Source organism: Podarcis pityusensis (genome assembly GCF_964106645.2).
Source record: "Podarcis pityusensis genome assembly, chromosome: 10".
NCBI classification, from domain to species: Eukaryota; Metazoa; Chordata; class Lepidosauria; order Squamata; family Lacertidae; genus Podarcis; species Podarcis pityusensis.
In genome coordinates this window covers 4,757,173-4,775,818 of record NC_138035.1, presented here as the reverse complement: position 1 = coordinate 4,775,818, position 18,646 = coordinate 4,757,173, and the positions used below count along the sequence as shown (strand labels likewise).

The window sequence follows — 18,646 nt, the reverse complement described above, 5'->3', positions numbered from 1 at the left end:
TGTTTGTCAAATCCAAGTGAGCCCAAGGATTGTCGTACAACAACCCCAAGACAAGAAAGAGTCACACACCATTTGTATCATCCCAATCATCTTGCAAAGTATTTTGTTGGCACCGTTTCTTTTTAATCAATGAACCGGGGACTATACAAGCAGCAACCTTTGCACAGTCTTGGGAAGAAGAGGTCTGCAGGGCTAGCACCTGGCAAATGGGCTTAAGGTGATGAATGCAGGGAGTCAGAGCCAAGGAAAGGTCATTTCACTTCTGGGATGTGAGTCTACCTCGGAGGCATGGAGTCTGGAGAGGCCAGTTTGGCACAAAACTGAGGTGGGATCCCTTGACTGGTGGAAGGAGAGCAGAGGATGCAAACTGGGGAAGATCCGTAATGTTTTCTAACTATGTAATTCATACAGATTGCAGAATTCAGCCTTTCTGGGCACAGAATTTGGATTCAAGCACACAAAACCGAGATGCAGTGGTACCTCTGGTTGCGAACGGGATCTGTTCCAGAGGCCCGTTCGCTTTCGCAACATGAAAAGCCCGCAACCTGAAGCGCCGTATCTGCGCAGGTGCGTGGCATGATTTGGTCTTGTGCGCATGCGCGAGCAGCAAAACCCGGAAGTAACCCTTTCCGGTACTTCTGGGTCGCCACAGGACACAACCTGAAAAGACGTAACATGAAGCAAACGTAACATGAGGTATGACTGTACAGTGGAACCTTGGTTTTCGAGCGTCTCAGAAGCCGAACGCCAAAAACCCATAAGTGATTGCTTCCGTTTTTGAACACGCCTCGGAAGTCAAACGGCTTCCGGTGTGTGTTTTTCCATTTTTTCAATGGAACCACCCATTGATCCTTGGTTTTCGAACATTTCGCAAGTCGAATGGTCTTCTGGAATGGATTACGTTTGAAAACCGAGGTTCTGCTGTAATAGCTGTGAGGTACAAATAGGAAGATATTTCCCTCCTGCCCCCCATCTCACTGCACAGCCTTCCTGGACCTTCCTCAGCGCACACATCCTTAGAGAAAACTGGGGTGACTAAGGGGTGAATGGATCAGAGCAATGCAGTCAAAGGATCTGGGAACAGGGAGAATCAAAGCTGCAACAGTTTCCCAAAGGAACTGAGAGGGTAGGCTATGAGCCTCGCTGAACCCAGGCCCCCCAGCTCTGAGGACCCTCCCAGGCCTCAGATACTGCCCACCCCACTTCCCTCCCCAGGCCCCAATCTCCAGCGACAACACAAAGCACCGAGAGATCCGTATGTTTCCAAAGGAATATTTCTTGTCCAGACCATCTTCACCAATGGAGCCAGTTTAATCTGCCACGTCCACAATGAGCGGAGCCACGTAGTCCGAGTGGCGGATCCCGAAGGTCAAGCCACGTTGCGGGGTGTGCTGCAGGAGGAAGGAGAGACGGAGGGACAGGGTTAGGCACCGCCAGCGGAAAGGAAGGGGTGGGGGCACCGAACAATGGAGAGTAGCTGGAAAGCTGGTGCAGTGGTTAGTGTTGGGATGCTTCCAAGGGAAAGGGGGCAATTTACAAACACCCAGCTGGATCCAGCCCACCGGCCAGTAATAATAATAATAATTAATTTATTTATATCCCACCCTCCCCAGGCAAAGCCGGGCTCAGAGCAGCTAACCACAATAAAATGATACAACATTCTAAAATCATTTCATTATAAAATCAGTTCAAATCAGATTAATGGCAACCATTGGGCTAGAGTTCTGTGAGGATTGCCAAAGGAGGGGGTCAGGCTGTGCCCTGGCCGAAGGCCTGGTGGAACAGCTCTGTCTTGCAGGCCCTGCGGTAAGATGTCAAGTCCTGCAGGGCCCTAGTCTCTTGTGACAGAGCGTTCCACCAGATTGGAGCCACAGCCGAAAAAGCCCTGGCTCTGGTTGAGGCCAGCCTAACCATATAGGGCTTTAAAGGTCAAAACCAGCACCTTAAACCTGATCCTGTACTCCACCGGGAGCCAGTGCAGCTGGTATAGCACCGGGTGAATGTGATCCCACAGTGAGGACCCCGTAAGGAGTCTCGCCGCGGCATTCTGCACCCGCTGGAGTTTCTGGATCAGTCTCAAGGGCAGCCCCACGTAGAGTGAGTTACAATAATCCAGTCTGGAGGTGACCGCCGCGTGGATCACAGTGGCTAGGTCAGGGCGGGAGAGGTAAGGAGCCAACTGCTTAGCTTGACGGAGATGAGGGTAGCCGGGCGATCTCCGGTCCTTGGCTCAGCATGAAACAGTGACTCGCAGCTTCAGAAGCCTTTGGAAGCTGGAGCATGCTCTAATCAGCAGAGTAAATAACACTGTGCAAACAGAAGTGGCAGGAAACGGCTGTGAGAGCATATTTACAGGCTCACCTACATTGCAGGGTTGTTGTGAAGATTTAAAAAAGGGGAGAACTATGCATGCCACCTTGAGCTCGTTGGAGGGATGTGGGATATCATAGAATCATGGAAAGGGGAATGGTTAAGTAAACTATGTGACTACGTGGAGTTAGCAAAATTGATGGACTTAATAAGGCATAAATCCAAAACTATAATTCAGAAACAATGGGAATGCTTAAATGAATATTCAAACAAAATCACCTTGGAGGTCCCAGGCCACAGGGAGGTTAGGCTGGCCTCAACCAGAGCCAGGGCTTTTTCGGCCGTGGCCCCGATCTGGTGGAATGCTCTGTCCCAAGAGACTAGGGTCCTGCGGGACTTGACATCTTTCCACAGGGCCTGCAAGACAGAGCTGTTCCGCCTGGCCTTTGGCCAAGGCGCAGTCTGACCCCCTCCTTTGGTAATCCTCAAAGAACTCTAGCCCAATGGTTGCCATTAATTTGACTCTGAATTGATTTTAGAATGAATTGATTTTAGAATGTATTTCTATTGATTGTGATTTTATGCAAATTGTCTTACTTTTACTGTTGTTAGCCGCTCTGAGCCCGGCTTCGGCTGGGGAGGGCAGGATATAAATAAAATTATTATTATTATTATTATTATTATTATTATTATTATTATTATTATATAGGGCCCCATTACCTCCAGCAGCTTAGGGCCTCATCAAACCTAAATCCAGCCCTGCTCCTGTTCTCACAGTGGCCAAACCAGTGCCCATTGTAGAAAAGCAGGATTCAGTCACGAGAGTCCTCTCCTCTCCCAGGGTTCCCAGCAACTGGGGATTCAGAGGCAGAACTTAGGCATCAAACTGTGGAGGCAGAGTATTGCTAGCAGTCATCAACAACTCTCTCCCCCTCCACGAATTTCTCCAACCCTCTTTTGGAATGAATTGATTTTAGACTGTATTTCAATTAATTGATTGTGGTTTTATGTAAACTGTGTTATTTTTACTGTTGTTAGCTGCTCTGAGCCCAGCTTCGGCTGGGGAGGGCGGGATATAAATAAAATTATTATTATTATTATTATTATTATTATTATTATTATTATTATCTTTGCTGCAGGACAGTTCCCCCCCAACCCCATAATGCCTTCTGCTGCCACCTGCCCTCACCTTCTCGGGGCTGTAGGCTCCTGGACCCGGCTTCAAAGTGTTGTCTCCTGGGGGCATGTTGCGGGCCAGCATGCTGAAGTGCGGTGGCCGTTTCTTGTAGATGCTGGGATCCACCAGGCGGTAGTTGCAGGGCCCTGGTGTCTGTCATGCAAGGAGGGGGGAAAGGATCACTAGGTGTCAGGGAATGGTCTGGAGACAAGGACTGGGGAATGCCTTCTATGGTAGTGAAATAAAAAATTCAAGGTCTTATATATATAATAAAGGGATGCGGGTGGCGCTGTGGGTTAAACCACAGAGCCTAGTGCTTGCCAGTCAGAAGGTCGGCAGTTCGAATCACCGCAAAGGGTGAGCTCCCGTTGCTCGGTCCCTGCTCCTGCCAACCTAGCATTTCGAAAGCACATCAAAGTGCAAGTAGATAAATAGGTACCGCTCCGACGGGAAGGTAAACGGCGTTTCCGTGTGCTGCTCTGGTTCGCCAGAAGCGGCTTAGTCATGCTGGCCATATGACCCGGAAGCTGTACGCCGGTTCCCTCGGCCAATAAAGCAAGATGAGCGCCGCAACCCCAGAGTCAGCCACGACTGGACCTAATGGTCAGGGGTCCCTTTACCTTTACCTTTACCTTTATATATAATAAATATTCATAAATGTACCAAGCAAACACGTACATAAATATATAAACCACATGTCTGAAGCAGCAAAGGAAAACATCCCTGAAACCATTTTGACTCCCAAACTGACCAAATGTTTTCTCTGCAAGGTCGAAGGAAAATGGAAAAGCCTCCCCATTGTCTTTTCCTTCACAAATCCTGTCTTAAGGGTATGTCTGTCTGTGTATGAATAGGGTGAGCCTGTGACCTGGCTCAGGGACTAAGTATTTATCATTACAAAAGACTGGCCAGGCTCCCCAGCGTATCCAATCAAGTGACCATTAACAGGTAGCCTGCCAGACAGGAGATAAACAATGCGCTCAGATTTCTGTTGTAGACCGCCGTTTTTGTGATGTAGGTATGATATGTTTGGGGAGTGGTCTTAAGCTACACCCCTTCTGTGATGTATGTATGTATGATGTTTCTGGGGGTGGTCTTGGACTCCAGGGCTTGCAATTTAAAATGTCTATATAAGGGGGGACACACCTTTGTTCAGGGTCCTCCTCCTTTCCTGCGTGTGAAGGGGGCGCATAAAGATCAGGCTTACTAGCTGCTTTACTTCTCAATATTCTCTGGCTGGCCTCTGTTATTTTCTCTGACAGATGGAGAACCTACAAAAGACTCTATAAGGGCTCTTGTGTCCCCCATAAGGGAATAAGGGCATATTTTTGTTTATTACAGACGACCAGCTTCTCTCCGATGGAGAGCTGGAGGGGGATGAGTCGCCTGCCCCTTGTCCACAGCATGTTGAGAAGCACAGAGAGAGGCAGAAGCTGAACAGCTTATAGGGGAGTTACCCAGTTATGAACTGCTAAGTAGTTTGGATCGTAGGTTTTGGAAACGAAAGCAAAAAAAACCCTTAGGATCTTTATTAAACGTAGCAGAGGTGCTGAGACTAGACTTTACAATCATCAGCGACAGGTGAAGACTTAAGTCAGGGGTTGGCAAAGAGGGTGGCGCTGTGGGTTAAACCACAGAGCCTAGGACTTGCCGATCAGCAGGTCGGCGGTTCAAATCCCCACGATGACGGGGTGAGCTCCCGTTGCTTGGTCCCTGCTCCTGCCAACCCAGCAGTTCGAAAGCACACCAGTGCAAGTAGATAAATAGGTACCGCTCTGGTGGGAAGGTAAACAGCATTTCTGTGTGCTGCTCTGGTTCGCCAGAAGCGGCTTAGTCATGCTGGCCACATGACCCGGAAGCTGTATGCCGGCTCCCTCGGCCAGTAAACAAGATGAGTGCCGCAACCCCAGAGTTGGCCATGACTGGACCTAATGGTCAGGGGTCCCTTTACCTTTACCGGGCATGGGGCGGATCACTCCTGCAGAGATCCTCCGTGAGCCAGGCTGGCACATCACGGCACTGGAAATCACTTCTGCGCATGCCCAGATGCCGAAAACCGCACCTGGGCAGAAGCAATTTCCAGCATCTGGGCATGTGCAGAGGCAATTTCCAGCATCTGAGCATGTGAAGAAGCGATTTCCAGAGCCACAGAAGAGAGTCCCCACGCTGCGCTTTGCTGGTTTAGTGCAGCATGTAGGGATTGGCCAAGCAGGCAGCATGGTTCGGGGGCGGCTCATGGGCTGATTAAGCGACCCTCATGGGCCACTTCTGGCCCATGGGCCTTAGGTTGCTGACCTCTGACTTAACTGTTTGAAAATAATCTCCTATTTGAAAATATTGTTACTCTTTTGTTTAAGAACCAGATCAATGCACCACCCCACCATACCTGAAGGAGCGTCTCCACCCCCATCGTTCTGCCCGGACACTGAGGTCCAGCGCCGAGGGCCTTCTGGCAGTTCCCTCATTGTGAGAAGCCAAGTTACAGGGAACCAGGCACAGGGCCTTCTCGGTAGTGGCACCCGCTCTGTGGAACGCCCTCCCATCAGATGTCAAGGAGATAAACAACTATCTGACATTCAGAAGACATCTGAAGGCTGCCCTGTTCAGGGAAGTTTTTAATGTGTGACATTTTAATGTATTTTTCATCTTTGTTGGAAGCCGCCCAGAGTGGCTGGGGAATCCCAGCCAGATGGGCAGGGTAGAAATAATTTATTATTATTATTATTATTATTATTATTATTATTATTATTATTTAATTAAAATAACTACCCTGGATTTCTTGGTTGTGCGTTCATCAGACAATTTCAAGGTCACCGGCAAGGGGGAAGAGGATTTCGTAAATCTCTCACTCCACGGTCTTCAAAACCTGTCCGTTCGGCTACTCACCTTGCTGAGGTCCTCATAGAAGCTGCCGATTGACTTGCGCCCATAAATGGAGAAATTGGGGGCAGAGGTCTTGCCAACCACATTGGGCCCCAGCATGGGAGGGAGCCAGTAGGCTGCAGGCCCTAGAGGTGGGGGGCAGGAAGTGGAGAGAAATGATTCAGTGGGGCATATGGGAACGTATAGAAGCGTGTGAGAACCTGGAACCTTCTGCACTCAAAGCAAACCTTCTATTGCTGAGCTGCAATGGCCTTTCCAAAATAGAGACGTATGAAACTACCCCATACAGAGCCAAACCACCGGTCCAAGTCCAACAGAGGTATTTTAAGGGTAGCGCGGCCGGTTTGACAGCACTGGGCGCCGCACTGCTGGGGGCGTCACCATAATGCTATAGAACGGAGAGCGAAAGCCGAAGGGGGCACTGAATTTTCACACTGCACAGGACACCACTGAAATTTGAGAGGCCATAGTCCTCCACTGGGTCCATGTCACTCAGGCCAAAGCGATGTTATAAGAATTCTAAGGTCTCAAATATAAATTAAATGTTCATAAATGTACAAGGCAAACACAGATGTAAGTACACTGGTGCCTTGGTTTAAGAGCAGCTTAGTTTATGAACAACTTGGATTAAGAACGCTGCAAACCCGGAAGTAGTTGTTTGGGTTTGTGAACTTTGCCTTGGAAGCAGAACAGGTTGAGTGTGTTCCATTTGTAAATTGAGTCCCCCGCTGCTATGGGAAAGCACGTCTTGGTTTAACACTTTGGTTTAAGAATGGACTTCTGGAACGGATGAAGTTCGTAAACTAAGGTACCACTGTATATAAACCATGTATCTGAAATAGTACAGGAGAGCAATACTGAAGCCATTTTGACTCTCCCAAATTGACCTCAAATATTTCTCTGAAAGGAGGGAGGAAATGGGAAAAGTCTTTTGCTTACCTGTCTTAAGGGTGTATTTGTGTATGAATAAGGTGAGCCTGTGACCTGGATTCAGGAACTAAAGTATTTACCATCACAAAAGAATGGCCAGACTCCCCAGGTAATGCAGTCAGTAACCATTAACAGATATCCTGGCAAACAGGATTTCTGCTGTAGACCGCATCCTTCTGTGATGTATGGATGATGTTTCTGGGGGTGGTCTTGGGCTACAGGGTGGGGCAGTTTCAAAAGTCTATATAGGGGCTTGCGCACCATTCTTTGGGGTTCTCCTCCCTCCTGCGTGTGGTGAGTGGGGACCCTTTTGCAACAGTTCCTTGACTAAAATCAGGCTTGCTAGCTATGGTTTTCCCAGTAGTGATGTACGGAAGTGAAAGCTGGACCATAAAGAAGGCTGATCGCCGAAGAATGGATGCTTTTGAATTATGGTGCTGGAAGAGACTCTTGAGAGGCCCATGGACTGCAAGAAAATCAAAACGATCCATTCTGAAGGAAATCAGCCCTGAGTGCTCACTGGAAGGACAGATCCTGAAGCTGAGGCTCCAGTACTTTGGCCACCTCATGAGAAGAGAAGACTCCCTGGAAAAGACCCTGATGCTGGGAAAGATGGAGGGCACAAGGAGAAGGGGACGACAGAGGACGAGATGGTGGGACAGTGTTCTCGAAGCTACAAACATGAGTTTGACCAAACTGCGGGAGGCAGTGGAAGACAGGAGTGCCTGGCGTGCTCTGGTCCAGGGGTCACGAAGAATCGGACACGACTGAACGACTAGACAACAACAACAACAACAACAGCCACTTTGCTTCTCAATATACTTTGGTTGGCCTCTGTTATTTTCTCTTACCAATAGGGAACCCACTTAAGGACTCTATACAGGCTCTTGGATACCCCATAAGGGAAAAGGAGCAATTTTTTTCTTATAACCAATAAATGTCATTTTTACCTTTGTCTGCAAACACCCTTCCCACCTGGCGTCCACTCTCTCACCTGGTGTCTGGTCGTTCTGGAATTCCTTCGTCCGGTAGGCAAGGGAGTACATGGGGGCAGAGCGGTAAGCCCATCTCCCAGCTTTCTCCGGAGAATAGCAGCCTGTTGGAAGCAGAGAGACACAATCTGATCAGGAGGCAGAAGGGCACAGGTGAGGGTTGACATTCCGCAGTCCCTTCCAGCTCCTTAACTCTATGATTCTCCGTATGGACCCCTGTTAAAAACCTCCGATGGAGAGTCCACCACCTTCTGAAGGAATCCGTTCCATTGATGAACAGTTCTTTACCACCAGGAAGTTATTCCTAAGGCTCAGTCACAATCTCCCTTCTTGTAACTTGATTCCATCTCCTCCAGAGCTGCAGAAAAGCAAGTTTGCTCCACTTTCCCCAATGGAAGAACACTGGAATACTGCTGAGTTGTGAATAATAATAATAATAATAATAATAATAATAATAATTTTTATTTATACCCCGCCCTCCCCAGCCAAGGCCGGGCTCAGGGCGGCTTACAAGGAATAATAAAAACAAGTTGAATGATTACAACTTAAAAACAACATTAAAATACAACATTAAAATAATGAAACATTAAAATATTAAAATGTAGCCTCATCACAGGAGGAGAAGGAAAAGAAAAAAGAAAGAGGGAGGGAATCAAACTGGCTCCAAGCCAAAGGCCAGGCGGAACAACTCTGTCTTACAGGCCCTGCGGAAAGAAATCAGATCCTGCAGGGCCCTGGTCTCATGAGGCAGAGCGTTCCACCAGGCCGGAGCCAGTGTTGAAAAGGCCCTGGCTCTGGTTGAAGCTAATCTAACTTCCTTAGGGCCCGGGACCACTAGGGTGTTGCTATTTATGGACCTTGAGGCTCTCTGTGGGGCATACTGGGAGAGGCGGTCCTGTAGGTACGAGGGTCCTAGGCCGTGAAGGGCTTTAAAGGTCAAAACCAGCACCTTAAACCTGACCCTGTACTCCACCGGGAGCCAGTGCAACTGGAAAAGCACTGGGTGAATATGCTTCCATGGCAGAGACCCCCTGAGGAGCCTCACTGGCACCCGCTGGAGTTTCTGGGACAGCTTCAAGGGTTAGAAAGGGAGTTTTGGTCTTGCGGCTGCTCCCTTTCTTCCCAAAAGAAAAATGGGGTGACCAGCTTGGGAAGTGCCTCTTCGCTAACTCTAACCCCCATTGAACCCCCTGTCTCACTACTGTTTCCAATTGTTGACTTCTGCTAATAAAAGGAGCCTCTTCAGCGCTAGTCGGCAGCTTGCTTGGAGCATGCTTGCCAGAGTGCTTCCGCACAGCTCAGTTGCATTCAACCTCCCGTGGTCCTCGTTATTCCTACAATGGTGTGATGGCCTGGGAATCGGATTCAGAGGCTGAACCTGAGGAATCCCAGCCTGCACAGGAGTCCCCGCCTCCAGAACCAGCTGAGCCGGGGCTGGGGCTTGAACCTGAAGGGCCTTCACCTGTGCCGGATCCTCAGGAGCAGACACCAGCTGAATTCGCTCTGGCTCCGGAGGTGATGGAGGACCCATTGCCTGCAGGTGCTCCACTCTCAGCCCCGTCAGGGGAAGGTGAGGTTGCCTCTGGGTCCAGTAACCCTCCAGCCTCTCCTGAGCTGCAGAGGCTCAGGGCAGAGAGGCGGAGGGAACTAAGTTCCTGCAGGAGGAGTGCTCACCTTCAGGCCAGGAGAGGCGAGTCACCTGTGGACCGGGGCCACCCTATGCCTCAGAGGAGATAAAGGCCAGCCAGCCCAGTCCCAGGTTGCGGGAGCAACATCGTTGGTAACCTGTTCCTGCTGGTACCCTGACCTGCTCTCCTGCCAGATTTCCTGACCACACCCGACTCCTCGCTTTGGACCTCGCTTCGCCCCTGACAGACAGCCTCCATACCCTCGACCTAGGACCAGACTTAGACCACACCGCACGGTAACCCCCCCCCAGGACCAGCACAAATGGGGTGCCTCAGGCCCAGATTTCAAGACAGACCTGGCCCCGGGGTCCTAAAAGGCGGCACGTCCTTGGGGCGTCCGTAGATGGAATAAGCAGGAATCCCAGCCCTGCCCCTCATGGTCATGTTGGTTGGGATGAGGTAGCCCGGGCCGGGGGAGCAGTTCTCTTGGTCCTGGGAGTGGCGAGTGCCAAAGCTGTAGGCCGGGGCCCGGGTGCGAGATGGGTCATGCAGTTGGTAGCCTGCAAGGAGAAACAGCAACAGGGAAGGAAGGTTAGACGTTGGGCCAGAGAGACATGGCGGGGGTGGGCGGGTGATGCTCTACCCCAGTGGTTGCCAAACATTTTGGGGCCACTGCCCGCTAGGTTCCATAAACACACCCCAGGGCCCCCTCCTGAACCCTATGAAGGTGACTCGGAAACTGCAACTAATCCTAGACTGGTAACTGGGAGTGGCCGCCGAGACCACATAACACCGGTCTTGAAAGACCTACATTGGCTCCCAGTATGTTTCCAAGCACAATTCAAAGTGTTGGTGCTGACCTTGAAAGCCCTAAATGGCCTCGGTCCAGTAGACCTGAAGGAGCGTCTCCACCACCATTGTTCAGCCGGGACACTAAGGTCCAGCACCGAGGGCCTTCTGAAGCAAAGCTACAGGGAACCAGGCAGAGGGCCTTCTTGGTGGTGGCGCCCGCCCTGTGGAACGCCCTCCCACCAGATGTCAAAGAGAACAACAACTACCAGGCTTTTAGAAGACATCTGAAGGCAGCCCTGTTTAGGGAAGCTTTTAATGTTTGATGCATTACTGTATTTTAATGTTTTGTTGGAAGCAGCCAGATGGGCGGGATACAAATAATAAAATAATAATAATAATAATAATATATTATTATTATTATTACTACTACTACTATTATAAATACATTATGCAGAATAGAGGCTTCCATCACCCGCTAGGGAAGCTAAGAACCCAACAAAATTCAAAACAGTAACAATTAATTGCACATTTGCTCAAAATCGAATTGAAAGCATTTAGTCGATTCAAAAAAAATTTAGTTTGATACGAGATATTGCATGAGAAATATTTTTATGCATTCTCCCTAACGAAAATATACAGGGGAAGGAAATTTTTAGCGTAAAATATCATTTTGGTACAGTTTCTTCCCAACCACCCCTTTTCAAGAATCAGTTTTTAAAATCCTGTGAGCAATCACAGCAAAGCTCAAAAGCAGAGAGAGAAATGACAACTGGCCGCCCCCTCTTGCTTGTCCCAAGAGCGACACTGTCTTGGAGAACTGGTTCTTGTTTTCTGCAAGTGGTTGACATTTCCCTCCTGAGCTGACACCTCCTGTCCTTTTTCAGCCTTTTATTCTCATGCCCGCTGCAACATCTAGTGGCAAGGAGTTTCACAAGTCGTTTCTGTGCTGGGTAGACTGCTCCTGTTTAGCCCATTCTAGGGTTTGAAAGCTGGACTTTGTCCCCACCCCAAATTCACTCACCTACGTTTGATGGGAGAGCATATTTGGGCCCGGGGCTGCTGTAGAGGGCAGCAATTGGCCCTCTGGGCCGGTGGGGGCGCCAGGACCCCACCCAAACATCTGTCGACATGTTCCGGTCTTGGGAGAGGAAGGGAAAGGAGATTGTGAGCTGCTTTGAGACTCCTTTGGGTAGTGATAAAGCGAGATATCAAATCCAAACTCCTCCTCCTCCTCCTCCTCCTCCTCCTCCTCCTCCTCCTCCTCCTCCTTCTTCTTCTTCTTCTTCTTCTTCTTCTTCTTCTTCTTCCTGCTGTATAATAGGGGAATGCACTCTGCTAAGTGAAGAACCTTGCTAGCATGAGTTAGGAAAAATAATACTAATCAATATATCCTCTCCTGTTACTCACAACATTCCCACAAAGTCATGCATCCACAGCAGTGACCAGGGGAGGAATGACTGCTGGGAGGGGTGCAAAGATAAGAAATGTCATGGTGCATCCACAGCTGTTCCTCTGCCCCAGCTGCAACAAAACATGTCTCTCCCACATTGGTCTCTACAAACTTCTATCAGTTTGACTTCACCCCCCCAAAGGCAAACTCGTCTGTTGCCTCCCGAGAAATATGGATGCCAACAAACAACGCTGCAAAATCCAACTATTTAGTTTAATTAATGCAACAAATCTGGTGAGTTGGCTCCAGCTGTTCAAAGTCTGATAGTCATTGACACTCACAGTTCCCTTGCAGCTCCCTTCCCTCTTAGTTGCGGGGTCAGCTCAGGCTGTGACCCAGAAGCAGTCCTGGAGCAGGCGACAATTTCCCACTACAGATAATAAAACACACACAAATGCCATCTGTCCTGAATGCTTTAGCTGAGATTCCTGCATTGCAGAGGGTTGGACTAGATGACCCAGGGGGTCCCTTCCAACTCTACAATTCTATGCATGCATAATAATAATAATAATAATAATAATAATAATAATAATAAAATAATAATAATAATAAATTTTTATTTATACCCCACCCTTCCTGGTTCAGAAAACCGGGCTCAGGGCGGCTAACAACAAATTTAAAACACTTAATTGATGCAACAAAAAACAGCATAAAATACAGTATAAAATGTGAATAACAATAAATTCAGAATTCAAAAATCAATTTAGGGGGGAATCCATCCAGTAAACATTAGATGATCACCAGGGCTAGCTGGCTAAATTAGTCCTATTTGGGCCAGCGAGGAGACCAGGGGAGAATTAGCTGTGGGATCCCAGAGCAGGTAATCTTCATAAGAAGGAGAGAGGGAGGGAAGGAAGAGGAATAAAAGATCAGGCTAAGTTCAAGTTGAAAACCAGGTGGAATAGATCTGTCACAGAGGCCCAGCGGAAGGAGGGCCCTGGTCTCATGGCACAGAGCATTCCACCAGGTCGGAGCCATCACTGAGAAGGCCCTGGCCCTGGTGGAGGATAATCTGACTTCCTTAGGGCCCGGGACCCTAAGATAATTCCAGGAATCTGATGAAGTGGACAGAAGCCTGTGCCATAATCAGTGTGATATTCCTTAATGCGCTTTGTATTTGCTTCTTTCTCTGTGCCTGCCAGGTAGTCTCCCACATGGTTTCCAAACAAAACCAGCAAACACACGCCATTGTCTGGGTCTCTCTCTCTCTCTCTCTCTCCCTCCTCTCTCTAGCCCAGTTGCCATGCCAGCGGGGACAGCAAAACAGAGATTGACCATGCGCTGGCAGCAGCTGCGGCAGTGCCCTTCTTTGCACAAAAGCACCCACATACACAGCTAAAGAATGCCTGGCAGATGACCACCCAATCCCTGCCCTTTAAAACTTCCTGGAATCACAGGACAGTAGAGTTGGAAGGGGCCACAAAAGCCATTCGGTCTAACCCGCCCAGAAATGCAGGAATCTATTTTTCTTTAATAAAAGAAAAAGGCAGTCTCTAGCCCTCCTGGAAGGAGAGTTATGACGCAAAATGCGTAGTAAGCGAGAGGTGACCCAGCTTGGCTTCTCCTGCCTCTAAATTAGTGGGTTTTTTTAGCCAAAGTCAGATCTGTCCTGGACGAGTGAGTTGTTTGGATACCAGGCAATGAGGAATCCCCAGGATCCTATCTGGTAATGCTAATAATAATAATAATAATAATAATAATAATGGCAAGTCCGATTATTAAAACAATTACCGTATTTTTCGCTCTATAAGACACACCAGACTACAAGACGCACCTAGTTTTTGGAGGCGGAAAACAAGAAAAAAAATATTCTGAATCTCAGAAGCCAGGACAGCAAGAGGGATCACTGCGCAGTGAAAGCAGCAATCCCTCTTGCTGTTCTGGCTTCTGGGATAGCTGTGCAGCCTGCATTCGCTCCATAAGACGCACACACATTTCCCCTTACTTTTTAGGAGGGAAAAAGTAGTCTTATAGAGCAAAAAATACGGTATTTCACATTTTTAAGTCCTTGGATTTCCTGTTGCTTCAAAGTATTTTGTGCTATCTTATTTTAATTCATCACACACAGAGAAAGAGAGACCCAGCCAGCCTAGCTCTGGAAGCTGGAGCACAAAAAAAAGAGCTGTAAGAAATAAATTTAAAAATGGAGGGCACCAGGTTCCTGTTTGAGATGGTGGGGTTGCCTGAGGCCATGAGAAACTCCTAATCTTCTTCATGCATGTGTGAGAGAGAGGGAAATATTTCAATGAGAGGGAGAGCATAGTAGTTATAAGCAGTGCTTTTTTTCTCTCTAAACAAATGTTTAGGGTTGCTCTCATTTTCCTACTCCTATTGAAACGCTGCCCCCCAATGAGGCCAAACTTAGATTTGCAAATTATTTAGGGGGTATGCGTACCCCTGCGTACCCCCAGGAAAAAAGCACTAGTTATAAGGAACCCAACGTGTCCACACACACCTCCCACCCTGTAATGCAGGAATCAGGGCTAGAGAGAGGGCAGGGAACATGACAGACCCCTATGTAGCGCAGATAGATCTTATTGCAATTTAGTTCTAAGGCGGTGTTTTGGAATGACCCCTCACCTGATCTCTTGAGGCTATTGGGAGGATCACCTGGCCAGGTCTTCAGGTGGCGCCGGGGCAGGCTGAGCTAGACTCGCCTAGCGGTTTGGATGAGTCCCTTCCGTGGACGGTCCAGGCGAGGGAGTCCCTGCAAGGGAGAGTCATCCCAAGGAAAGGAAGAACTGTAACGTCGGAAGGGACCCTAAGCTCTTTGCAATGCGGGAATGTCAGCTTAAAAACCCCAGCCTCTGCTGGAAAACCTCCGATGAATCGCTAGAATCAGGGAATCGTGGAGTTGGAAGAGACCCAAGAACCATCTAGTCCAGGCACCCCCAAACTCGGCCCTCCAGCTGTTTTGGGACTACAACTCCCATCATCCCCAGCTAAAAGGACCAGTGGTCAGGGATGATGGGAATTGTAGTCCCCAAACAGCTGGAGGGGCCGAGTTTGGGGATGCCTGATCTAGTCCACACACACCCACCCTACGCGCCAGGCAGGAATCTCGGCTAAAGAACCCCTGGCAACACAGCTGCCTCGATTCCACCCCCCAGTTTCTCCCCCAATATTCTGCCACTCATCCCAGCCAGACACGGGGCGACGGACGAGGGCACCCCACCGCCTTTCCAACCAGCAGAGGACAGATCCCAGGAGATCCAGCGTGGGTGGGGTGGGGAGATCTTGGAAGGAGAAAGGGAGCCTTTCAGAAAAGCGATCCCCGACGGGGTGTGGGATCCCCAGCACTTAAAGGTCTCATCCCCAGCCACTGAAGAGGCGGAGAAGGGATGGATCCTGCGGGAGACGGGGCTGGGATCCCGGAGCACCGACCTGGGGCTGGGAGCGAACGGCAGGGAGAGCTGCTGGACCCCCGCTCGGCGCAAGGCGGACCCCGGAGAGAGAGAGAGGCAGCCGGACTGAGCCGGCCCGGAGCTGCCCCAACCTCCGTCCCTCCGGCCCGCAGTGTGTACGCTGTTTCCCGGCAACGGCGCCTCCTCCTTTCCCCGGTCCCGGGGCGGCTCCGTCGGGCGGCTTCAGCGCAGCGCCCGCTGCGTCCCTAACCAGCGCCTCTGGTCTGCCTGCGTAAAGTCTGTCCTGGGTTCAAGAGAGCGGGCGGGGAGGGGAGGTGTCAGGCGGGCTCCTAGTAAGTCTCGGGTTTCTTATTGTAACATTTTTACGGGGTTTCTCTTTTGTTGCAATGTGATTGTAATTTGAGTTTCCAGATTTTTAAAACAGGTTTCCCCATCGAATGGTTTTATGAACAATTGTTGCAAGCGGCTCTGGTTTAGTTTGGTTTTATGAATAACTCAGTACAGTGGTACCACGGGTTAAGTACTTAATTCGTTCCGGAGGTCCGTTCTTAACCTGAAACTGTTCTTAAACCTGAAGCAGCACTTTAGCTAATGGGGCCTCCCTCTGCCGCCGCGCGATTTCTGTTCTTCATCCTGAAGCAAAGTTCTTAACCTGAAGCACTATTTCTGGGTTAGCGGAATCTGTAACCTGAAGTGTATGTAACCTGAAGCGTATGTAACCCGAGGTACCACTGTACTTTATTTCTTTTTAAAAATGTAGAAGGGGAAGAAATGGAGGCAGTGGGAGATTTTACTTTCTTGGGCTCCATGATCACTGCAGATGGTGACAGCAGCCACGAAATTAAAAGACGCCTGCTTCTTGGGAGGAAAGCAATGACAAACCTAGACAGCATCTTCAAAAGCAGAGACATCACCTTGCCGACAAAGGTCCCGTATAGTTCAAGCTATGGTTTTCCCAGTCGTGATGTATGGAAGTGAGAGCTGGACCATAAAGAAGGCTGATCGCCGGAGAATGGATGCTTTTGAATTCTGGTGCTGGAGGAGACTCTTGAGAATCCCATGGACTGCAAGAAAATCAAACCGATCCATTCTGAAGGAAATCAGCCCTGAGTGCTCACTGAAGGACAGATGCTGAAGCTGAGGCTCCAATACTTGGCCACCTCATGAGAAGAGAAGACTCCCTGGAAAAGACCCTGATGCTGGGAAAGATGGAGGGCACAAGGAGAAGGGGACGACAAAGGACGAGATGGTGGGACAGTGTTCTCGAAGCTACCAGCATGAGTTTGACCAAACTGCGGGAGGCAGTGGAAGACAGGAGGGCCTGGCGTGCTCTGGTCCAGGGGGTCACGAAGAGTCGGACACGACTAAACAACTAAACAACAACAACAACTCTCCTTTTGACTCAAGAAAACCACCATTTTATGGTTCAAATTGGGGGAAATAAATACAGTAAGTGGACAAAAGTACAAAGATTCACAAAATGTTTAGGGGTATGCTTCCCCCTGCGTCCCCCCCAGAAAAAAAGCACTGTGAATAACGCTATATGAATTTAAAGAAATGAAAACCATTGGCTGGAGTTACCCAGAGAGGGAAGGGCATTCTACACATGCTCAGAGAACTGCCTTTTCCGTTTTCTTTGCTAATGAACTCACATCCCAGTTGACAGCAAAAGCCGTCGGACAGCGGGACGGTCTCCCTTGGGAGGTGGCGAACTCTCCTTCCTTGGAGGTTTTTAAGCAGCGGTTGGATGGCCACCTGTCCTGGATTCGAGAGCTGAACTTCCTGCCTTGCAGGGAGTTAGACTAGATGACCCATGGGGTCCCTTCCAATCCCACAACTGTAAAATCAATAGGGTCATACAACTCGCTTATGCTACACAAGGCATAGGCAAACTTGGCCCTCCAGATGTTTTGGGACTACAATTCCTATCTTCCCTGACCACTGGTCCTGTTAGCTATGGATGATGGGAGTTGTAGTCCCAAAACATCTGGAGGGCCAAGTTTGCCTGTGTCTGTGCTACACGCACCTTCTGGGGAAACAACGGGCATACTCAAGCCCAACCCTCTACGCGTCTGCTCAGAAGTGATTCCCGTTGTGTCATTAAAACTACTGCATTCCTTTTATATATATATATATTTATGCTTTTTGGCTTTATACATTTCATTAATTTTACAATCATTTTATCATTTCAAAACTTGACTTCCTTCCCTCTCTTTCTGCAGTTCCTTAAATTTATTTTTAATGTCTTCTGTATATCCAAAGGAATTTAATTTGCTCATTTATTTATCTATTTTAAATATATACCCTAATAATAATAATAATAATAATAATAATAATAATAATAATTTATTATTTATACCCCACCCATCTGGCTGGGTTTCCCCAGCCACTCTGGGCGGCTTCCAATAAAATATTAAAATACAGTAATGCATCAAACATTAAAAGCTTCCCTAAACAGGGCTGCCTTCAGATGTCTTCTAAAAGTCTGGTAGCTGTTTTTCTCTTTGACATCTCGTGGGAGGGCGTTCCACAGGGCAGGTGCCACCACCGAGAAGGCCCTCTGCCTGGTTCTCTGTAGCCTCACTTCTCGCAGCGAGGGAACCACCAGAAGGCCCTTGGCGCTGGACCTCAGTGTCCGGGCAGAACAATGGGGGTGGAGACACTTCTTCAGGTATACTGGACTGACGCCTTATAAAACTTCAGGTGATTGCAATAACCCTGCCAATGTATTGTGATGCATACCACTGCCCGGTGATTCTGCAAGTGGATATGATTGATTTTTAGATGATTCTGTAGGTTGATATTATTGATTTTTAGGACAGTTTCTTGCAATGGCTTTTATACGACAGGTGGTTTCGGAATCAAATCATGGCCTTGATTGATTTATGCCTCTGCCACTTTATAGAACAGTTGGCCGGGAGCCATCTACTGGGTCATGTTGGGACACGGCCTTGAGGGCAGGTCAGCTGGAATGTATACTGATTTTACCTGAACTGAGCCTTTAGAAGCACACAGCACAGTGGCAAAGAATGGAGGACCAGGAATTATGGTATCAGTTTTTAGCACCTGTGGGCACTGCTCTGTTGTTCTCAGATTATGCACCTGGGCACAGGGAATAA

At 48.8% G+C, this 18,646-nt stretch overlaps 1 protein-coding gene across 3 annotated transcripts; it reads right to left on the bottom strand.

Moving 5' to 3' along the window:
• Window positions 1-101: 101 nt before the first annotated feature.
• LOC308486418 (ciliary microtubule associated protein 1A-like) lies at window positions 102-15,730 on the bottom strand. Of its 3 annotated transcripts, XM_081023254.1 has the most exons (9): window positions 15,547-15,730; window positions 14,743-14,869; window positions 12,444-12,532; window positions 11,734-11,850; window positions 10,277-10,480; window positions 8,295-8,396; window positions 6,374-6,495; window positions 3,500-3,640; window positions 102-1,391 (listed from the first exon to the last, which is right to left on the bottom strand). In XM_081023254.1, the coding sequence occupies exons 4-9, from the start codon at window positions 11,840-11,842 to the stop codon at window positions 1,311-1,313; spliced, it is 759 nt and encodes a 252-aa protein (XP_080879380.1). In that variant the 5' UTR covers window positions 11,843-11,850; window positions 12,444-12,532; window positions 14,743-14,869; window positions 15,547-15,730; the 3' UTR covers window positions 102-1,310. The 3 variants fall into 3 exon arrangements, with proteins under 3 accessions (XP_080879380.1, XP_080879381.1, XP_080879379.1); XM_081023255.1 differs by lacking the exon at window positions 14,743-14,869; XM_081023253.1 differs by lacking the exons at window positions 12,444-12,532; window positions 14,743-14,869; window positions 15,547-15,730 and having other exon boundaries at window positions 11,734-11,988.
• Window positions 15,731-18,646: the final 2,916 nt, after the last annotated feature.